Source organism: Alligator mississippiensis, chromosome 1 (genome assembly GCF_030867095.1).
Source record: "Alligator mississippiensis isolate rAllMis1 chromosome 1, rAllMis1, whole genome shotgun sequence".
Taxonomy (NCBI): domain Eukaryota; kingdom Metazoa; phylum Chordata; order Crocodylia; family Alligatoridae; genus Alligator; species Alligator mississippiensis.
Window position 1 is genome coordinate 414,321,456 of NC_081824.1, and position 23,854 is coordinate 414,345,309.

At 43.5% G+C, this 23,854-nt stretch overlaps 1 protein-coding gene across 11 annotated transcripts in view; it reads right to left on the minus strand.

Annotated features, from left to right (window-relative positions):
- The window catches only part of CAB39L (calcium binding protein 39 like), a 114,620-nt gene that overhangs the window by 17,952 nt on the left and 72,814 nt on the right, over nt 1–23,854 (minus strand). For all 11 annotated transcript variants that reach the window (XM_014608375.3, XM_014608376.3, XM_019500432.2 and 8 more), the window contains 2 exons: nt 21,423–21,541; nt 12,946–13,114 (listed from right to left, as the gene is read on the minus strand). In XM_014608375.3, the coding sequence (XP_014463861.1) occupies nt 12,946–13,114; nt 21,423–21,541 (288 nt within the window). The remainder of the gene's footprint in view (nt 1–12,945; nt 13,115–21,422; nt 21,542–23,854) is intronic.

Sequence of the window (23,854 nt, forward strand, 5' to 3'; positions counted from 1 at the left end):
TTGTTTCACCTGCATGTGTTTGGCAGCTCAGCTCCCTAAATTCAGCCTGCTGCACCTGGCTGAATTTAATTAAAAAACACATCTTAAGATCATTAAAAATTCCAAAACTTTCCTAATATAAATATCCTTTAATTTTAAAGCAGATTTAATTAAATCCTTCTCTGGTGCATGTAATAGACAGGGCTTTTTTCTTTGAACCAGACGCCCATGTAGCTGTATTAGAAACCAAACAAGAGGCTGGCAAAACCACGCACAAGTTCAGTAATCCAGTGAATGAAAAGCTGTAAAGCTTATTTTTAGTCTTAAAAATCAGGGTAGTAACGCAATTTGTGAATCCTGTTGGTTGCACATCACTTATTTCTATTCTTGTGTCTTATTTCTTCCACTGGCCAATACAAGAAGCTTCAGATAAGGCAAAAGAGACAGCCATGTTATGGATTTACCTCTGCTCTGAAGCCTGAGGCTGAAATGTACTTATAGCCCTTTCACCTATCTAGCTAGCACAACTATGGGTTTTTGTTATTCATGCATCCTATTTTTAATTCCTACTAAACTCTCAGCCTTAATAATACAACTTGTGGCAGTGAGTTCCCCAGCTGGTGAGTTTAGGAGTCACATCATTCTACTCTCAGTGATTCACTGGGGGTGCTGTAGTTTGCAGGCTCTACTACAGTTCAAACATGTTTTATCCCAGTCCCTGCTGTGTGTTTCTGTTACTCGTCCCAACCATATTGCTACTATCCTCAAAGCACAATTAATCTGCCTTTCTGAAAATGATGTAAATTTCTTCTCCAGTGATTTAGCAGCAGAGCTTGGAATAGAAACCCCCCCCCCCCCCCCCAAAAAAAAAAAAAGCCATTGAGGAAACTTTTATCATCCTCGACTCTGCCTGATAGATAAATACTTTCTCCTTTGAACACAGAGAGAGGAATGGGACAAACACTATTTAAAAAGTTAAGTCATGGCACATTCTTGTAAAAAGCTGCTACAATGAACATATTTTTTACTTGTAAATGCCTAATTTGTATACTACTACTGCTATAATGATTTTAAACCAGAGATAACAAGGTTAGATAGCAAGCTAAATAATTCTAAGCCTCCCCTACTGTTTAATAGAGTTGGTATGAATTGGAAATCCACCTTGATTGACTATTTAAGAGCAAGAAGCTATTCCCATTATACCAATGTCTACCCAAGGTGCTTGTACACACCACGGGGGTTTAATTTGGTTTACTTCTCCCTAAATTGAAACAGTAGGTTTTTAAAAAGACTGCTTCAATGTAAACTGAACTAAAACCCCATGGCGTCTACCTGCCTCTCCGGCAGTGGGGGTGAGGAGTGAGCTGCCAGCAAACCAAACAGTCCCTGAACTACAGGCAAGGGGAGAGGGGGGTGGGGGGCGGGATGGCAGTGCTTTCCTCTGCAGTGGTAGTGCCCACCAGGTGGCACCTGCCTGTTGGCACCCGGCCCAGGCACCACAGGTGGGGAAGGAAGCACTGAGCCCCCATGCAGCTCAGGCAGGCAAGCTCCAGGGAAGAAAAATAAATAAATAAAAAGATCAGGCCTGGTGTTGTTGTTTTTTCCCTTCAGCGGATCCTGACTGCACGAGCTGCAGTTGGGTTGCGCAGCCTGAGCCGTGCAGGGCCCAGTGTTTCTGTCCATGGCTGTTGCACTTTGTTAGGGTAGCAAACTAAAATACCTTGGAGGTGTTTTACCTTGCTACATACCAAAGTAATTTAAAGTGCAATAGGCCATCAAGAGTGTAAACAGCAACGCCATTAAAGTGGTGCAAAAGTATGTAAGTTGCTTTAAAGGCTAATTTTGTGGTGTGTACAAAGGTCCCTATGCAATAGGTTAAAGGATGACAGTAAAAATTAAGACCAGGTTGCAGGATATGTCTTGCATTGCTGGATTGAACTCTCCAAGAGTATCTTTTAATTGTTTCTGGGGACTACCTAATCATGTTTCTAATTAGCTTTTCATGAGGAAAGAAGGAACAACTTGTTTCTATGACAGCAAAGAACAGACAGAAGAAAAAAGAGCCACGTCTGTTTTTAGAAGGATCTCTCACTGAAAAGATTTTCTCCCAGCTTTCTTAAGTGATTTTTTCAGAGACTACCCAAAATGTTCCAATGAATGAAACCTAAGCAGCACCCACATTTTGCTCATGGGTTACATCAGTACCTTGCAAGGGACAGAAAAGCCAATTACAAACAGCATAAAGTAAAACAGATTTCAGCCAACATAATTTTTAATGTAGGGATACTGTGTGTGGAGATTGCATGTGACAACATGTGCTGCATTGGTGTTTTCCATCTCCTTCTGAGAGCCAGAATTCTATTCAGCTTCTTATATTTGGCTCACTTACATTACCTCTCTGTGAACTATGGTGTCACCATTAGATAGAGATTTAAAAAGGAGTTTAATGGGAAAATGCCACCTATGCCCTTCCAGGTCCCTCTTCTTGCTATAATCCCTTTGTCACCTGTCAATAGGGAGATTACTGTGTTTCAGTCCACACTAAAATGATTTAACCTAGACTGCTACACCCCAGCCCCTCCATTGCCCTCCTTTTCCAATTTCTCAGTTTAGCCAGTTTAAAAAAGTGTTCAGAAACCATGACCTAGGCCTTCCCCTCACCCTAGTCATGCTATTGTTTAAAATAATAGATTTGGTATTCTTCATGTTTGTCTTATGAGTCTTGAGGGAGCTCTCAAATCATATTTTCAAGGTTCTTTCTGCGTACATAAGCTAAAAACTTCATTTCTTTTTAAGGAGAGCCAAGATTTTTAAGTTAGAGCATGAATTTGGGAGCTGAGACTTTAAGGAAAAAAAACAAGTATCACAAGATTTGCCATAAAATCGTGAGAGTTAGAAGCAGAAATTTCTGCTCGTCACAGAGAGTGCTACTGTGATGCTCAAGTTGGCACTTTGTCTCTAAATTGTCCCTTCCCTGGCCTCTGGTGGGTTGTTACCATCCTATCTTTTCTGCCATTGCTCTATTCTCATCTGTTTGGGCTATTGGTCCTCTTTCTTTTCATCTAAATCCAATGAAGAGGCCAACCATTACCTTGCAACACGACATTGTGAAGAATGTGGAGAATTATTAAAATAAACATAAAATGATGTTTCCTGTGACTTTAAGAATTCCTCCATTTCACAACCCCCAAAGAGATTCAGACTAAGGCCTAACCAAAGAAAAGACTTGAGGGGCCTACATTACATATTACATGCTTCAGTATCTACGGCAGTGATGGTCAACCAGGGTGCTACAGCATCCTGGTATGCTGCAAGATCCATTTAAGGATGCTGTGAGGTGCCACACAATATTATCACTGTAAGCTGTGTAAGCAGCTACAGCATGATTCACCAGATAAACCAGAGATTTCAAATAAGAATCCACATTGTCAAAAAACATTTTGAATTAGTGTGGCCTGAGATCTTTGCAACAGAGGAATCACTCTATTATTTTTACATAGAACATGAGTGAAAGCTAAGAGCTGCCACTTTGAGGGCAGCTCTTGCGTTTAATGAGAGGTGCCTTGAATCTAAAAAGTTGAGAACTACTGGTCTACTATTTAGGTGCACAGCTCCTCAAAAAGATGCAGAACCCCCCTGGAAAAGAGCAGGAAGCTACCTACAGGAAGGCTAACAGTCTTCTTTTAAAACTTAGCTATTAAAAGAAGAGGTGGTATAGGTGGAGGTAGCCACTTTTCATATGATAGCATAGTGGCTATAGGTGGACTTCACCATCAGCAACCTCTTGTTTTCTGTTGGCAACTGAGATTTTTAAAGAAAGCAACTATGACTATATTGTATAAAAGAGGGCCAAATCCACTAGGTGTGCCTGCAATACTCTTACAGCATTCCTACTCGATCATGCATCCCTTCTGGGATTTGGGGGCAATGTGACATCTTTGTTTCTGGATCCCAGCAGAGCTTAGGTCTGAACTAGGCATGTACCTACTCAGACAAGGGCAGTCCTTGGCGCACACAGATGCCTACGGAAACTCAGTCAAGTGTTAGGGAGGAGCCTAATGAGGCTGCCAAGAAGGGGTTTTGGACTGTGATTTGTACTTAGGAACATAAAATCTGCCTGTCTGGCTTTAGACACTTAAGCCCTTTTATGTATCTGGCCCCAAATCTAGATGTACATGTTAAAAACTGCATAATTATTTTTCAGTGGCCATTCCTCCATTTTAAATTAGTCTTATAAACTACAGATTTCCAGAGTGATCAACTAAAGCTTGCTGAGTCCCTGAACCGCAGCCCTATGAACATCCAAACAGGGCAGAAACATTTGACTATAGGGCTGAGGGCAGCAGGAATACAATTACCTGGAGTTTTTTTAGTCTCTGTCTTTATTTGTTCAGTAATTGTAACTCTACTGCAGAGCCCAGAATGGAAATTTTCTGGGGACAAGGCAGTGGAGGAAATGAAAAGCAGAAACACCCCCTCTCCCAGTTAAGTGGAAGTGCTCGAAGTATAACTGAAGGAGCTGTAGCACCTGGTTTTCCCTAAGAGGGTACTGAAACATACTAAAAAAGCATCAGGTACAGTTTGCAGAATGCTACAGGGAAATGCTGCAGGAGTGCAGGTTGTAGCTGTGTTGGTCTAAGGACATAGGAGACAAGGTTCCTTGGGTGAATTTGATATCTTTTATTAGACCAACCCAAATAGTTGAAGAATAGTTATTAACCAAGCTTTCGGGTTCAAAAACCCTTCGTCAGGCTAAGGAAGTTTCAGCAGTTGGTGTGTGCTCTTCCTGGGTGGAATGAAAAGTAAAGAAGCCAGAGGCTGGGCTGGGGAGTCAGTTGTCAGGCAGATTATAATGTGTCAAAAATCCAATGTTTAGTCCATGATTTTTAGTATCCAGGAGGTTGATGTAGCGGAGTTCATAGGCTTGTCTCTGGGATGTGTTGTGTAAGTTTCCTTTGAGGATCAGGACTGAGAGATTGGAGAGAGAGTGGTTTTCTTGTGAGAAATGTGCCCCCACCAGTAATTGGGTATTTCTGTCTTCGATAGATTTCTGGTGTGCGTTCATTCTGGTGCACAGTTGTTGGATCTTTCAGGGTTTGTACAGGTCCACAATGACCCAAAAACTGAGTCTATAATACAGCTTGCAGCAATTTTAGAGAGTAACATATATCAGGACTAATCACTAAATGATTTGGCAAGTATGATTCCTACCAAGTATACTGGCCATGAGTGAATAGCACATGAATTGCTTATGTCCTGCAGAACTTACGGATTTCTTTTAAGATTCCCTATTGCAGTATCTCATCCTTGCAGACTCTGCTAGGAATGGAGAACCCTGTACTTTCCAATGATATCCAGCACAGCTGATGATCATTAACACACCTCTGGTTTAGAGAATTATCCTGCAAGACCTCCAGAGGTGTAAGTGCCTTTGATTTCAGCAGGGATGTGTGTGGAAGGCTTGCTTGATCAGACCCTCATTTAGTTATTCTTATCTAACAGAAGTCTCATTTTATCACCAGGAGATGAAAACAAAACAAGGAAAAGACAATAAGCTACCCAATATCTCCAGCATGTGCTCAGGCAGCGCACTGTGCCTGAGACTGTTCCAAAACAGAAGGGGGAAAAGCCAAATAAAAAAAAAACTCAGAGACCCCTGGAGAAAGGACTCAATGCAAGATCCAACCAAAAAGTACATTTGATAAACTAACAGGCAGCCTCATTAAAATGATCCAGCATCTCCAACATCTCAACCACTCTGGAGACAGAAATGTCCCAGATGTTCTGTGAAAAGCAGCAAAACCATTGTGTTGGAAGATCTCAAGCAGGATGAACTAGCACTCCTGCTTGCAGAAAAAACTTACGACTTAGTGGGGTTAACAGAAACCTGGTGGGACTCTACCCGTGACTGGGCGGTACACATTGAGGGCTATAAGCTGTACAGAAAGGATAGAGTGGGGACGAGAGGGGGAGGGGCTGCACTCTATGTCAAGGAGCGTTATACATCGACCCGTATCAAAATGGAATTAGAGGAGGAGAAAGTAGAAGGATTGTGGGTTAGGATACATGGAGGTCAAGGGAAAAGGGATTTGGTGGTAGGGGTCTGTTACAGACCCCCACACCAAAGGGAAGAACTAGATTTGGAACTCCTGAGGCAGCTCTCGATGACCATAAAGACTAGGGAAGCGGTAGTCAAGGGGGACATAAACTACCCTGACATCTGCTGGGAGACGCAGACAGCAAATTCCCACCATTCACGCAGGTTCCTATCCTGTGTACAGGGCCTCCACCTGATGCAGGAGGTACATGGTCCCACTAGGGGGAATGCCTTACTGGACCTGGTATTGGCAACAGGGGATGACATGGTAGTGTCATGACCCAATGATTGTGTGCACGCTTTGGCACTGCAGAATTATTTCCCGCCACATGGAGCTTTCTTTGCACAGTGCAATTCTCAGCTGCGGAGAGAAAACCCCGGTGCAAAGGAGTTCCCGCCACCGGTGTGTAAATTCATACCCCATTATTGGCTGTTTCTAAATTATTCCTACGTGGCGGCTAGCAATTGGCTCGCTAGCCGTATAAAAGGTTAGATCAGTTTCCGCCCAAGTTGTAGAGGACTCCACAACCATCTCGTGGGGACTCTGAGCATGCGGCAGAGTAATAGAAACTTTGTGTGCGTCTCAGAGGAGTTCGGCGGCCTGATCAACCACCAGCCTCTTCCTGTCTCGTTCGTTAACTTCTTAAGACATATCTACGGTTTTGCGCGCTCGTCAAGGGTATCCAGAGCTCTGTCGTGTTTGTTTTTGCGGAGCCTAGCAAACTCTGTGCGTGTGTCTTCGGTGGAGCCTAGCAAACTCCACTTGTGTTTGTCTGTAACTGCAACTCAAGAAAGTTTTTCCTGCCTGCACTGCAACCACCTACGGTGTAAGTAAAACAATCTTTAATTAACCGCTACGAGTCCGTGCCTAATTCTAGTCCGTTGTGCAAAAGTACCCGCCCTACTGTTGCGGGCTCCCGGCCACAGCCCACCGCGTGCCCCCGAAAGCCTTGGACCGCTCCCGGCCCACACAGGTAGGAGACCTACAGATTAGTAGTCACCTGGGGGACAGTGACCACCAAATAATAGAATTCATCATAAGGCATAGAGTGGGAAAGGTAACTACTTGGGTGGAAGTGCTAGACTTTAGGAAGGCTGACTTCAGCAAGCTCAGGCGTTTAGTCAATGATGCACTGCAGAGTAAGAGATTTGGTGAGATGGGAGCCCAGGAAGGGTGGTTGTGCCTTAAGGAAGCGATCCTTCGGGCACAGAGGGAGACAATCCCAATAAGGGGGAAAGGGGCCAAGAGGCTTCCTTGGCTGACCAGAGAAATCCAGAGCAGCCTAAGGGCAAGAAGGGGGAGCATATAAGCAGTGGAAACAGGGAGAGATTATTAAAGAGGAATATAACCTCCTCAGCTCGCAGTTGTAGGGAGGCAGTTTGAAAGGCCAAAGCTACCATGGAGCTGAGGTTGGCATCCCAAGTTAAGGATAACAAAAAATTGTTTTTCAGATATATAGGGAGTAAAAGGAAGGCCCACGGCGGAATAGGACCACTACTGAATGGGCAAAAGCAATTGGTGATAGACAGGGGGGACAAGGCTGAACTCCTCAATGAGTTCTTTGCTTCAGTGTTCCTAAGCGAGGGGCAAGACAAGTCTCACAATGGGATTGTATAGAGGCAGCAGCAGGGCGCCAGACTACCAAGCGTTGACCCTGAGCTGTTGCAGAGTCATTTGGAAGGGTTGGATGCGTTTAAGTCGGCAGGCCCGGATAAGCTCCATCCGAGGGTACTGAAGGCACTGGCTGATGTCATTGCACAGCCACTGGCAAGAATATTTGAGCGCACATGGTGCACAGGCCGGGTCCCGGAGGACTGGAAAAGGGCCAATGTGGTCCCTGTTTTCAAGAAGGGAAGGAAGGAGGATCCAGGCAACTGTAGGCCAGTCAGTCTCACCTCCATCCTTGGCAAAGTCTTTGAAAAGATTATTAAGGCCCATATATGTGAGAGCCCAAGAGGAAAAATTATGCTGAAGGGAAACCAGCACGGGTTCATAGCAGGTAGATCATGCCTGACTAATCTAGTCTCTTCTTATGACCAGGTTACAAAACACCTGGACGCAGGAGTAATGGTAGACATCGTTTACATAGACTTCAGGAAGGCCTTCGATATGGTATCCGACCCCATACTGGTGAACAAATTAAGAGGCTGTGACTTGAATGATTACACAGTCTGGTGGGTGGCAAATTGGCTAGAGGGTCATACCCAGAGAGTGGTGGTGGATGGGCTGGTATCGACCTGGAAGGGTGTGGGCAGTGGGGTCCTGCAGGGCTCGGTCCTTGGACCGATACTCTTCAATGTTTTCATCAGCGACTTGGACGAGGGAGTGAAGTGTACTCTGTCCAAGTTTGCGGATGATACAAAACTGTGGGGAGAAGTGGACACGCCGGAGGGCAGGGAACAACTACAGGCAGACCTGGACAAGTTGGACAAATGGGCAGAAAACAACAGAATGCAGTTCAACAACGAGAAATGCAAAGTGCTGCACCTAGGGAGGAAAAATGTCCAGCACACCTACTGCCTAGGAAATGACCTGCTCAGTAGGACGGAAGCGAAAAGGGATCTTGGAGTCCTAGAGGACTCCAAGATGAACGAGTCGTCAGTGTGACAAAGTCATCAGCAAAGCTAACTGCACTTTATCATGCACCCACAGATACGTGACAAACAGAGCCAAGGAGGTGACACTGCCCCTCTATCGGGCACTGGTCAGACCGCAGTTGGAATACTGTGTCCAGTTTTGGACGCCGCACTTCAAGAGGGATGTGGATAACCTGGAGAGGGGCCACTCGTATGGTTAAGGGCTTGCAGGCCAAGCCCTATGAGGAGAGACTAGGGCACCTGGACCTCTTCAGCCTCCACAAGAGAAGGTTGAGAGGCAACCTTGTGGCTGCCTATAAATTCATCATGGGGGCGCAGAAGGGAATTGGTGAGGCTCTACTCACCAAGGTGCCACTGGGGGTCACAAGAAATAATGGCCACAAGCTAGCAGAGAGCAGATTTAGACTGGACATTAGGAAGAACTTCTTCACAGTTAGAGTGGCCAAAATCTGGAATGGGCTCCCAAGGGAGGTGGTGCTCTCCCTTACCCTGGGTGTCTTCAAGAGGAGGTTAGATAGGCATCTGGCTGAGGCATCTGAACCCAGCACTCTTTCCTGCCTATGCAGGGGGTCGGACTCGATGATCTATTGAGGTCCCTTTCAGCCCTAACATCTATGAATCTATGAATCTCAAATAATATCTAGTAGGGGAGGCACTGTTTAATATTGTGTCTCCCACTGCAGCAGTTAGAGTTCACAGCTGACATTTTAAGGCCAAAATAAGACAGAGTTAATTGGACAAAATGGTTGCCTAATCAGAAATTATTAGTATATGAAATACACCGATGTGATGAGAAGCTGGCAAGGTGCCAGTAAAAAAGGACATGCGTTAAATCCTCCACCTTCTTGATTGTTGTTATCTTCACCCATGCTATGTCTAAAATCTACATCTAGCCTCCCTGGGGCATGGACCTTGTTTAATAATCCATGTTTCAAATCTCCTCATACATCTTTGGGAGTGATATTAATTAATACGCAAATGGTAATCCTGTGGCTACGCCAGACAGGAAAGCTGATATTTTTAACAGTTTCTTTGCCTCTGTTTTCTTGAACAGGTACCAGGATATCCCACCTACCAGAGGTAGGGGACAATCTGGGGGATAGGTCTGTCAGGCCTTCAGTCAGCACAGATGTAGTTAGGGATCTTCTGGAAGGGCTAGACATTTTTAAATCTGCAGGTCCAGAAGCCCTCCACCCAAGGGTGTTGAGGGAGCTGGCAGGGGTCATCACAGAGCCCTTGGCCCAGCTGTATGAGCATTCATGGTCATCTGGGCAGGTGCCAGGGGATTGGAAACTGACTAATGTGGTCCCAATATTCAAGAAAGGGAGGAAGGAGGACCCAAGTAACTATAGGCCTGTAAGCCTCAGCTTGGTGCTCGAGAAGATCTTGGAGAGAATCATCAAGGAGCACAACTGTGGGGGGCCTGCAGGGGAGATCATGCTCAGGGGCAATCAGCATGGGTTCATCAAAGGCAGGTCCTGCCTGACCAACCTGATTGCCTTTTATGACCAAGTAACTAAATCCTTGGATGATGGTGTCGCCGTGGACGTAGTCTTTCTAGACTTTAAGAAGGCCTTTCACACTGTCTCTCACCCCATCCTCATCAATAAATTAAGCGACTGTGGCATTGATGGTTACACAGTTGGATGGGTAAAAAATTGGCTGATGGGGCGCACCCAGAGAGTAGTGGTGGACGGGTTGTACTCAACCTGGTGAGATGTGAGCAGTGGGGCACCCTGGGGCTTGGTCCTCGGGCCCGCACTGTTTAACATCTTCATCAGCTACTTGGACAAGGGGGTGGAAAGCACGCTGTCCAAGTTTGATGATGACACTAAGATGTGGGGTGAGGCTGACACTTGAAGAGAGAGAGGCTTCAAACAGATTTAGGCAGACTACAGAAGTGGGCAGACAAGAATAGAATGGGGTTCGACGTAGACAAATGCAGGGTGCTGCACCTTGGAAGAAGGAATCCACAGCATACATACAGGCTGGGGAGTTCCCTTCTTGAAAGCACAGAGGCGGAAAGGGATCTTGGAGTCATTATTGACTCCAAGATGAACATGAGCCGCCAATACCAGACCATAGCCAGCAAGGCCAGCCATACCTTGTCATGCATCCAAAGGTGCATCTCAAGCCGGTCCAGAGAGGTGATACTCCCCCTCAATGCGACTTTGGTCAGACCACAGTTGGAGTACTGCATCCAGTACTGGGCGCTGCACTTCAAAAGGGATGTGGCCAGCCTGGAGAGGGTTCAGAGGAGGGCCACCCGCTTGGTGAGAGGGCAGCAGGACAGGCCCTAAGAGGAGAGACTGAGGGACCTGAACCTGTTCAGCCTCAGCAAGAGGAGGCGGAGGGGGGACCTGGTGGCTGCCTACAAGCTCATCAGGGGAGATCAACAGCAAATAGGCAGAGCCCTTTTCTCCCCAGAACCACCTGGGGTGACAAGAAACAGTGGTAATAAGCTGGTGGAGAATAGGTTTAGGTTAGAGATCAGAAGGCAATATTTTACAATTAGGGTGTCCAAAATCTGGAACCAACTTCCCAGGGAAGTGGTCCTCACCCCTACCTTGGGCAAATTCAAGAGGAGGTTTGATGATCACCTGTCTGAGGTCTTGTGAACCCAGCATTCATTCCTGCCTGTGGCAGGGGGTCAGGCTGGATGATCTGTTCAGGTCCCTCCTGACCCTAGCTACTATGAAACTATGAATATATTGCCCATTTGTGCAAAAGTGTTAAGAAAAAAAAAGGATATTTTTAATGTTTAGTCAGCCCATGTGCTTGGGGAATAAAATGAGCATTTTTGGGGGCTGCAGCTCTCACAACCTGCTTTAGTAGGAGATTGGTATTATTTTTCTTTGGACAATCTGCTGTTTCCCTGTTGCAGCCAGAGCCTGGGATGAAGGTGTGGCAGTCGCTCTTCCAGTTTGTTTGGTTTGCTGTTTTAAAGATATTGTGAGGCATATGTTGGTTAAAATATATATTACACAGCTGGGCTGGAATACTGAACCACAAGTACTTCCTAAAGACAAACTTCCACATGTGATTTAAAAACCTCTCCAATTTTCCTGCTACAGTAGTTACGTGCTAGACTGTGCCATTTAGAACACAGCCCAGAATGATGGGTGTTGTGTGGCTGCACTTCAGAGACCACTCAAAAACATTTCTGCATCATGTTGGACTCTGCATTACACAACAGTCAGAGGAACTATACATCAGCACCACATGCCTTGAAAAGATGCGTATCAGGGCTCTTCCATAGAGCAAAGGTCCATTGGACTGCTTTGGGGAGGGAATCAGAGCCATAGTTCCATCTTCTTCACAACATCCTGCACTTGAGAGGACCTAGGTGGAGTGCAGGGACTGCAGCTCTGTCTGTGGGTCTGGCAAAGTGGAAGGCTAGTTCTGTGCAGATTGCAGGTTTCTCAAAATTTACTCACTATTTAAAATTATTTACCAATAGTTTATTTTTTGTGCTGCAGCTTGCTCTTTGACTGGTGTTACTGTAATGTGCTTGGTCATGTAAGTCATATGATTTGTTTCTGTTTGGGGATTAGATCAACATAACTACCAGCTTCCCAAAAACACAAACACAAGCTGCTACTTTGGCGTTGCAATTAAATTTAACAGCAAGGCCATCTAAGGCCCAGGCAGGCATTCATTTAAGTTTGACTTGTATTTGAGTATAGAAACAAAGGGTTGCAAACTCTGCCAAAGCTATTCACTTATATATTCACCCATATTTGGATTTTTCTCTCTAAATATTTGCTCAGCTTGGTCTCTCAAGAATAAAAACCTGAAGTTTGTTATATAAGCTACTAGAGCTGTAGAGAAATCAGTGTTTTGGTTTTACCTTGTCCAAAAAGGAAATCACCCAAAAGACTGCAGAGCAATTGCTTTCTTAAACCTTAATCCTGCAACTCACTGCATGCTATCAGTTACTACACCTGGGCAGAGTCTGGATGACTTCAGTCTAGTTCTGTAAAGATATATCAGTCTGCCTGCCATGTAAGCTACTTGCACAGATCAAGGCATTAACATCTGGACCTCTGTGGTGGTCCAAGCCCAAAGAATCTAGTAGAAGAGTCATTCACCACCTCTCAGAATTAGGCTGCAATTCCATATTGGCTGATATTTTCCACTGCACAGTAAAGTCATCCATTATAAATAAGTTCAGTCTCTGTCCACTACACCACATCCAACAGCCTCTGGCCCATGAAGAGGCTGTTTTAAATCCTGTATCATAAAACTGTGGTTGACATTAAGCAAGTTACCTTAAATGTAGCAAAGGCATCAGAAGCTATGTCAAATGTTGACATTTCCACATATTTGAAGAAGTCCCTGAACTGTTCCGAGAAAAGGATGATTTTGGCAAGTGGTTCATGCCGGATACATTCCCTTAGCATAATTCCACAACGTAAGGCAATATGTGGAGTTTCATATCTAGATACAAAAAGAACATCAAAAGCAGGCAGTTATTTTAAATATAAATGGAAAACCTACTGTATGTAAATGTTTCTACCACTCTCTCTCTCACACACACACACACGGCCCAGAATCACCAATGCATTACTGAACCATGCAAGGTTTCAAGAGCAAAACAGAACAGGATTTAGGGAAGCAAAAGTCTCTCCAGCAAAAACACCCCACAAAACCCCCCCAAAAACCAACATACTGAACATATGGAATGACCATTAAGTGAACAAACACATGCTAATGTTAGCTGAATACAACATATTCCAAAGATATAGAAAGGAAACTCTTCTTCAGTGGGCTATGGTATATTGAAATTAGCCATCACCATTCAAAGCTTATCAGCACTATTGTTCATCTACACAATTATTTTCTACCACCAGCCTAAAATAAGAAAGAGCACTATTTGTGCTGAAAACATGTGAGCCTTTCCAGTTTACCATCAATGTCCAATCTAAAATAAGTCACTGAGTTTTAAGAGCAGAAAGAATTACAGCCTTCCAAAGCATCCCAAACCTGCATATTTTAAGTTGGTGACTACAATAACTAGTTTAAGGAGAAACAAACTAATGATTCAAAAGACAAATGAAGTTTCTCTTTCCCAAGTAACTGAAGTCAGTGAAGCACTATTGCTGTGGTTTTCAAGGCCATTTGTAATTTTACTGTGCAACTCTATATGGTAAGTGTCCACAGATGTTTTCTGTTAAGTGTTACCTCTAAATCTACTGCATCAGGTCACATTAGTACAAATGCAAATTTCCAAACAAAAGAGGCAGAGTCACTCCATGGAATGTGGCCAGGAAATATTTAATCATTGGATAAACAAATTACATTGTTTCCAGAACAATACACTTAAAAAATGCAAATATCATTGCAGTAGAACCCCCCTCCCCCACACTTTTAGCCAAATGTTTCATTATCTGGAATTGGGTTGTGTCTTCCAGACTTTTCACAAAAGTAAAGCAAGCTAGGCTGGGTTCCTGGACGATACACAAAGGAGGATCACCAGCTTTCTGGTCACACCTAGCACTTTCACTGCACATGCAGTTCCTTCACACCCAGAGTGAAACTTAACAGACAACATGCATAACAACATAAAAATCTCCATTAACTGGGTCAGACCATAGGTCCATCTTGCCCAGTATCCTGTGTCATGCAGCAGCAAAGAGTGGATGCCAAGAGGGAGAGTGAACTGGGTATGACCAGGGCTTTCTTCCCCACTGTTCTTGTCCCACTTGCAGCCTCCAGCATTTCAGGTCTAGGAAGTTCTGATTCAGAGGCTGTATCCTTAACTCCCATACTTAATAGCTGATGATGCCCCTTTCCTCTGAGAATTTGTCCAATCCCTTTTCTGAATCTGGCTCAACTGTCAGCTTCCACAACACCTGGTGGCAAGGAGTTCCACACTAATTACGTGTTGTGTGAAAAAGTTTCCTTCTGTTAGTTTTAAACTTAGTACCCCCTGGTTTCATTTTGTGATCCCTAGTCCTTGTACTGTGAGAGACAGTAAATAATCAATCCCTATTTACCATTTAGTATTTTGTAAACCTTTATCATGTTCCCCTGCAAGCATCTCTTTTCTAAAACTGAACAGGCCCGGCTCAGGGGTGGGCGAAGTCTGGCCTGCAACAAACTCCATTTCCCAGCAGCTCCAGCTCCTGGCTGGTCTCCACAGAGACCCCAGGAGCACAGGGGTGTGATGCCACTGAGCTGCAGAGCCAGGGCTCTGCCCCAGCCTGGTCCAGCCCTGCACCATCACACCCCTGCACTCCCAGGTTCTCAATGGAAACCATCCAGGAGCTGTGCGGGCAGGACATGGGTCCAGGGCTGGGGCTGAGTTCTGGCAGCGGTGACAGCACAGAGCCGTGCTGTGCTGCCTGCATGCCCCTGCCGTGGAACCCGTGCTCATCGCAGAGGTGTGTGGGCAGCAGGTCGCAACTCTGCCCTGGTCCCTCGTCCCCCTCCCGTGCTGCCACCACTGCAAGATCCAGGCTCTGGCCCAGCCCCAGTGGTTCCTGGCCAGTCTCCATTACAGCACAGGGCTGGGACAGCCAGGCCAGAGCCCCAGTTATGTGGCCCCGCACTGTCATGGCCCCAGCCCCTGGGGTCTCAGCTAGGGCTGCTGGGATATGGAGCCTGGCAACCAGCCGGATCCACCATTTTGCCCATCCTTGGTCTAGCCTCTTTAGGCTCTTCTCCTATGGAGGCCTCTCCATACCACTAAATCCTCCTTGCTGTCCTTCTCTGTACCTTCTCTAATTTTTCTATATCCTTTTTGAGGTGTGGAGACCAGAACTGGCCTCAGTATTCACTGAGCTGGATGCATTGGAAACCCAAAGGAGAAACTAACTTTAATTTAATATCTATAGCCCAGTTTTGTGGGTACTGTAAGAAGTGAGTTGAAGAGTTATCTTGATGCATTGGGGATGCAGTTGATGGGGTGTACATAGAAGACACAGAGATAGGAGTGGAGAGGAAGAACCCAGCAGGGCATCAATCCTGGAGAGGACAAAAGACTATTAACAAACTACTCTGCCTCCTTTAAGTTCTACATTGACCTTTAAAGTCTGGTCTCCTTTCACTGAAGTCAGTTGGGATTTTTGCTAATGACTTAGCACAAAATCAATCTCTAGCAATGCCAACTTTTAAAAGGCTATCTGGAGATAGCAATGGAGCATAGCTCAGAAACATGCATGGCAAGATGCCCTTAAGATATTTGACATTTATAATTCTTTTAGGTATCTCAGGGCACAGAATGCCACCTTAGGATATGAAGTGAAATACTCTATAGTAGCTCTGAACCACAGAAGAACAAGTTATTTTAAGTCAAATGGAACCCAATTCGTTACTCATTTGACACTCTTGAGAGCAACAGATTTAAATCAGTGATTCATCTGGCCCAGGGATATTAGCTACTATATATACACCAAAGGCTCCATTCTTTTAAAGTCCTTTTTACACACCACAAATCACACTGAGCTTTCATAAAGGGAAAATAAGAGGTCATTAAAAGTGAGTCCCTTTGGCAGCAGGAAAGTCAATTAACCTACAAAAAAGTAGGTAAGCAATGAACCATTTGCTAAAGTTTTTTGTGAAGCTAAGAGCTTGGGAGGGAATAGCTGAGAAGTAAAAGAGGAACCAAAAGGTAAGAGCAATGATCTCAAACTGGCAGTGCCACTGGAGTATTATTCAGGGAATACTGGGAGAGAGATCCGATTCTGGATTCTTCCTACTTAACAACAGAACCCACATTCAGTGAAAAAGTGGCCTTTTGTTGAAACTTCTGGGAACTGTCAGGCAGCTATGGAAATTTTACATTTAATAGCATTCAAACAATGGCAAGCCTCCCTGATAATCCTGTGCTGTTTATTCCACCATCTGTGTATAAAAACATTAATTTTATTTAAAAAGTAAATCAATGAGCATTAATGTTAAATAGTAGGCTTAGCATCCTATGTTTAAATAAGAGAGGCATTCACATTCAGAAGAACAGGAAACTGCCATTATTGCCCATTTTGTTTCAGTTTTCTTTTCTCTCTAAAATGAAATTTACATTGAGGGATTCTATTCATTGGAAGATTCATGATGAAGAAAGAAAAGCAATAAAAGTAACTGCAGGGCCAAGTGCTCGAAATCAGATGCCTAAAATTAAGCCTGAGGTCCTAACGTTGTGATTCAATGTACATGGGCATAGCAGTCTGCCTGCATGCAACAAATTCCAGGTTTGGCCCTTGCTCCAGTTTTAGGCACATATGGTAAGTAATGGATTTAGTCAATCCTGTGTCTGGATTCCATGCAGGCAGGTGCCTTTGTGTTCACTCAAATACATCTGCAAATGCTTTAGGTACTTGATTAAGCTCCCTTATTTAAAAATAAGTTACAGTATTCTACACCAATCACCCAAATCCTGCGGTAGTATTGTAGGAGTAAGTGTTTTGGATTATTATCTAGAATTCTGTAACAGTGTCTAATAATGTTCTCCAATATTTGGGTATATTAATATTTTAGCACAGTTCACCTGTTGTATAGTGCCACTCCTATTGATAATACAAATTCGATGTCTATACTTTCATATTAATAAAATGAAATAAAATCTTATTACCAGAATCCAAAATAAACCCAAAATATTTTACAATTTTAAATAAAAATGGACCATGTGATACAGACATACAAGGCACTGTCCCAAACAAAATGAAAGGAAAGAAGGCAGAAATCAAAACAAACAATCCCCCAAAACTAAGAAAAAATAATGCAGGCTTGTCAAGAGAACCTACCCACACATGAGATAATATTTAGTTTGACTTAAATCAGTAGAAGTTGTTCTGAAATGTTTATAAGCAGTGATTACATGAGCCATCATCATTGTCATGTGACAAAGTTCACTGTCACGTGACAACGTTCACTGTCACATGACCAGTTTAGTATCAAGAGAGATGTGGTCTGAACACTGACATTTAATCAGTACAAATAAGCACCTGCCACTACCATTCCTCTAGCAAGCCGATTGGCATCCTTTTGAAGAATCTGGTGACTCAGATTAATAGCTTTGAAACTCAGATTTGTTTGATGGCTAAGAATTACTTACATTTCATTATTACATGCAATTTGTTAAGATCAATGATGGCCCAGGTTCTGTATTTTTAATAGAAAAAGAACAGGTTCAGTCCTGTTCTTTTTTAAGTCGATAGCAGTTTTGCCACTAAGTTCAACAAGATCAGGAGCAAACTCATAGTTTGCTAAGTCTTAAAACCTTAAAATCTTTATACCTTTCAGTATAAAATCAAATTCCCTAGGTTCTGGTTTGTTTGTTTTTTAAAGAAAGACCTGTGAGACTGAATGCAAGCCCTGAAGTATCTTAAACTAGAAATAATTAGTTAGCTGTGTCAGTTTGAAGGCAGACAGAAGGCAGGGTAGATCTGCACCTTACAGACTAACTAAATTGGAGATTGATATATGTATCATAAGCTTTCATGAGCTCAAGCTCACTTCCACAGATGCTGTAAAAGGACATGCACAGAGCAGTATATACAATGGAGAGAGTGATATGAATACAAAAAGGCAGGAAAGGCAGGAGGGAGAAAAGGAAGCAATCTGAAGCAGGGATTCCTACAATGCAATCAGGGGCAGATTTGGGAGCGGGGGCACTGCAGTGCTGCAACTGCACCCCCCTTTGATTCCTACTCCACCCAAATTTAAAAAACCAACTGCCTGAGAGCTGTAGCATGTAGCAACATTTCTATTCAGGCAGTGCCAAGAGAGTCAATTGACTTCATGGCTCATTGTCATCTCTCTGATTCTTGCTAATTTCTCTCCACTCCACAGGTGCTAATGACCCTCTATCTTCTTTAGTGGACTTGACTTTCTAGTCTTCAAAATATTTTCTTCTGCAATTTTGCTGGCTGTTAGCCATCCCTGGTAATGTCTCTTCTATTTCACAACCCTGCAGACTACTTTTAGCTCTAGCTAAAAACCTTAATTCAGGTTAGGTGGTCTTATCAACTCAGGTATAGAAATGACTGACAGTGAAGTACTAGAGGCACTGTCAAGATGCTCAAGGCTAGATTATGTTTTGTGAACCCAAATAAAAGAAGTACATTTAACTATAATGACTACAGGACAAATGACAGCATATTTTGACTATTTTCTGACTGGTTTTTTTGTGGGGGGGTTTTAAAACTGATATACAATCTAGCGAATTAGTCACATTTCAATAGTTATATTTGCTTTTTTTCCTTTAATTGTAACTGAATAATATAGGGCTAGCCCCCTAGCAAAGCACCTAGTTTCCCTTTAACTGCAAAAAAAGTGTATTGCATTATATGTAATGATCCAACACACCATATGCACCGCCCCCTTTTCTAAAACCTAGATCTGCCCATGGATACAATTCCAAAACCGTAGCCATTCATATCAACAAAGACAGACTCAGAACTCATACCAACCTCCCACAATACCAAACCTGGGACAAAGACAACATAATTCCTCTGGTTGTCACCTACAGCCCCCAGCTTGAACACTTCAGACACGTCATTAATTACCTCCTAGCCCTCCTGGAAAATGATGACTGTCTCAAGGTAGCCACGAGGAACAAACCTGTCCTGATTTACAGACAGTCCCCCCTCACCCACAAAAGGCATCTCTCAAGTAACAGGCTATTTAAGTCAGATTCTCAGTGAGACACGAGGGCCTTGCAACAGACCGAGATGCCAGCTGTGCCCCCTCATTAATACAGACCACATCATCACTGGGCTGGATAACACGAGTTATAAATCTGAGGTTCATTCACCTGCACCCTCTACCAATATCATGTACACCATCACCTGCTTACAGTGCCTCACAGTTGTCTACATTGGGCAGACAAGGTAATCCTATGTGTAAGAATGGATGAACACCAATTGTGTCCAGAAAAACGTAAGTGTCTATGGTAGAATACTTTGACCTCCTGGACTCTCCAGTGCCAACTTCAAAGTAGCTGTTCTTAAGTAGTAAAACTTTAAAAAACAACTTGAATGGGAAACTGTGGAACAAAAAACAATCCACAGACTGGATTGTGTTAAGTATATAAGGCGGGGAGTGCATCAGGATCTGGGAGAACAGTTGTTCACATGGCTCCCTAAAGGATAACTAGCTCTAATGGCCACAAACTTCTAGAAGGCCAATTCAGACTCGATAAAAGGAAAAACTTCTTTTCAGTCCGAGTATCCAAGGTCTGGAACAAACTCCCTCCAGAGATGGTGCAGGCACCTACTCTGGACTTATTCAAAAGGTGTTTGGATGCTTCTCTTGCTGGGATCATTTGATCCCTGCAGACTTCCTGCCTCTGGCAGGGGAACTGGACACAAACTCAAGAGGTCCCTTCCAGCCCCTAATGTATATGAAATCTGTGAAGTATGGTTTAAACAGGGACTATGGATTCTTACCCATTATCTCAATTTGCTTTTGTGACCCCTTTGTTCCTCTGGGTTTATTACTTCCCTGTTTGCCTTGCCCAGCGCTGCCTCCCTTTTCCACCTCCCCTCCTCCACTTCCTGTCTTTTGTATTTAAATCAGGCTCTCCATTTTATACACTGCCCTGTATGCATCCTTTAACAGCATCTGATGAGGTGAGGTTGAGCTTATGAACGTTTATGCTAGATGTATCCGATTTAGTTAACAAAGGGGCGGGCAATTATTTTGGGCGGAGGGCCACTTACCGTGTTTTCACAAGCCATCCAGGGCTGCATGACAGGCAGCCAGGGGCAGATAAATATTAATTTTCTAAAATGTTTAGGGGCCCCGCAGGCCGGATAGAATGGCCTGGTGGGCCACATCTGGCCCATGGGCCGCATTTTGCCTGCCCCTGAGTTAGCCCATAAGATGCAAATATAGCCTGCCTTCTGTCTTAAAAAACTAGAAGTCAATTAAAAAACCCCAAATGCATTATTTCCTGTTAAAATCTCATGATTCTTATATGTTTTCAGGTAGGAGTCCTGCTATTATATGTAAAGTGGCGTTGTTATACCTAACCACATTCGTCACTATATATGGTTATCACTTTCCTCCAGATCAAGCCCAAGCCTCTTGTTGGACAGTGACCTTTATTCTCCCTCCCTCAGTGAAAGTTGATGAAAGGGTGATCAGAAATCAGTAGCCTTTAAGGCATGGAAAAGCCCAGATTCTCACTAAAGAGGGAAGGATTTGTGGTCAAGCAGAGTAGGACAGAAGCATCAAGGAAGTTTGGTCCCAAACTCATGCAAGCCTGAGCATCCGTACAGTCAACATCTCCTCTGTGCTGCTGCCTAGTTCCTTTCCTTAATGGCAACACTCATGTTGGGTGCCCATGAGCTACAGCTGAGCTTTAGCCTCCTCTGTGAGGTAAAACCACTGAAGAATCAATGCTCACAAAAGCAGCATTAACTTCTCCATCAACTTCTATGTTGTTCCAAGGGGCTGAGGAGCAGAAACCCCTGAAGGAATCTCAGCAGCTGTTTAACTGCACCCAGTAATGCTACACAAAAGTTTAAGGCAGAAAGCAATAGATACACTGAAAAACGGAGAAGCAGTCAGAAGGTAAATTATCCCAGTGGGGAATCTGGATAAGAAATCTTAGCCAAATAAATAATTCAGGTACGAAAATGCTTTCAACCCTGTCTACTGCTGTGCTGTTTGTCCCCTCCCTGACTGACTGCAGGCCACAGAGGCTGTGCTGCCTGTGCCACTTGTGCCACAGGTTGGCCATCCCTGGTTCAGGCAATCCTGCTTAATGGAAATCACACCCACATTAAACACACACACTCACCCTTTTAGGAGCATAAATAGGATATGGGGATGGGCACTAATGTATTCCACAGTAGGGCTTCGAGTGCCAATTTGTCGTCTCAAGATGTTGTTAAATATCTGGGACACATCCTTTTTGCCCTGTTAAAGAAACAAAACATATTTGCAGGTGTGGAAACAAAGACTGTGAATAATATGTGAATATGTTTCTTCGTTTAGAATGGGAAGAGTAATAAGTAAAATGGAACAAGTAAAAAAAAATTGCTCTTGCTATTATTTCTTTGCTGTGGATCTCACAAACTATTTTCAATGGTATGACAATATCCTTGATTTTGCCCATCTGTTGCTTTGGATATTTCCATTTTCCTTCATTTATATTTTTGGCAATAGGGAGGTGAACGGCTTCCTTGTTCTAAAGACCAAAGCTTTGGTTCTGTTAATTGGAAATGCTGGAAGGTGATAACAGCCTCAAGTCCAAGCATCACTTATCAGTAATGCACAACCATCCCCCTTCCCCCAAATCTAAGTCCTTATGGTAGAGATAAAACCAAGATCTATCTGGGACAAGGCCTGATCTTTGATTGTTCAGTCAGACTAGGCATTTTTTCTATTTAAATAATAACTTAAAACCTCACCCTGTTTTTTAAAAAGAATTGTTTTCAGAACTAAATTCCAATCCTCAATATACAGAGAAGCATTTTAAGTATTAAAGAGTAGGACTTATCCCTTCAAGATTTTGTTCTTTTTTAAATATAAAGTCTAATATGATTGTTGTTATCATCCTCTATACTATTTTTGATGTGGTTGCTTTATTCACCCCAAATTAGGTGGGGAAGCTCCAGAACTTTACTGATACCCTCTCCATTTCCCCCTGCATTTACTTTCCACATACATGTTCAGAACCATATACTGCAGCAGTCATCATTCACTTGAAGTGTTTTGAAGAGGCCCTTCTAAGCCACTCCTTCATTAACCAGAGATTGCTCTTGCATGACTTATTCTAAGTTCCTCCCCGCCCATGAGAAAGAAAGCTTTGTGAAATTCCTGGAGGGGAAAGAGCACTATATTAAATGCCTGGTAACCAAAGAGCAAGGTAAATAGTGGGTCATTATGTACAGTACAAGCTACAGGAAAATGTATAATTTCTATAAATGTATAAATGCAAATTGAGAAGGACAAACATTCTTTGACTAGGCAGATACTGAGTTTTACAGAGAGAGGAAATTCCCTAGCTTCACCCCTACAAATAAATCACTTCTGAGAAAGACAGAGTATTTTGCCTTTCTAGGTACTCCAGCTCAACTGGCTTAGAGGGTAAAAGACTAAAAGAATCAAATTACTGAGCTGGCCCATCTGCTCTTGACAGCTGGATATTCCTCTAACTGAACCAATTTCTCTAGAAAAGTCTCCTGCTTCTACAACTCCCACTACATATGTATGGATTACCCTTTTCCCCAGTAGCCTCAGCAGTTAGTTTGAAATGAAAATTATCCAGAAGAGCTATTGACAAGGGGAGACAACAATGGCCAGAAATTATTATATCTGCCTAAACACAAGATTTTGGAGGATTTCTCACACCCTCTGGGACTATTCTGCCCTTGTGTCTTGATTCCCAATGATATCATGCCACAGGGCCCAGACATGAAAGTAAGGTTGAATAGACCAGAGAAAATAGAAATGGGGCCTATCCCCAAAGACAACAAATCCTAAGTCACCCCCTCATCACCAGCCAGATTCCTTCAACATGGGGTATATTATCGAGTTCATTAAAATAAAAGATTTAGACTAACAGAGGTGCCTGGCAAGCCATCTCAAATGAACCAGCTGGCCCCCTTCAGTCTTGCACTCCACTGTGTTCAAACGTCAGAGAGAAACTATGTATACATACTGATGGCAGTGACAGCCTGAAAGAAGTCTCAAGCTTTTACGATTTCCCATTCTAGATAAGAACAGAATAGAGACCCAGAAAAAGGTGATATACAAAATCCTGACATCACCATCAAAGGGTCTCTGGCAAACACACTTGGGCTAAAAAGTGGGCCACAGGTTTATCCTGGATCTGAATGTTTCAGGCTTGCATCAAAATAGGCACAGGATGCAGGACAATCATTTTACACATGCAGCTTCAACAGCAATTAACTCAAATTAGTCGTCCCGCCCTCCCCCCCTCCACATGCACATTTTCTGTACTTCATAGGTACTTAATGTGGGACAATGGACTTGTACATCTGTAGGATCCAGAATAAAAGTCTCTCTCAGGAAAAATCTGACATCTGTCTTGAGACTAAAGGAACAATACTAACAGAATTAGTTTATTAAAGGATTTTGCAAGCATCAGCCACATATTAAATTTTGGAAGCCTCTTCATACCTAAACATTAGTGAAGGAGTAGCAGAATAAAGTTATATCAACCACCAAATACCTGTTTCACTGCTGTGACCTGTTCTGCAATGG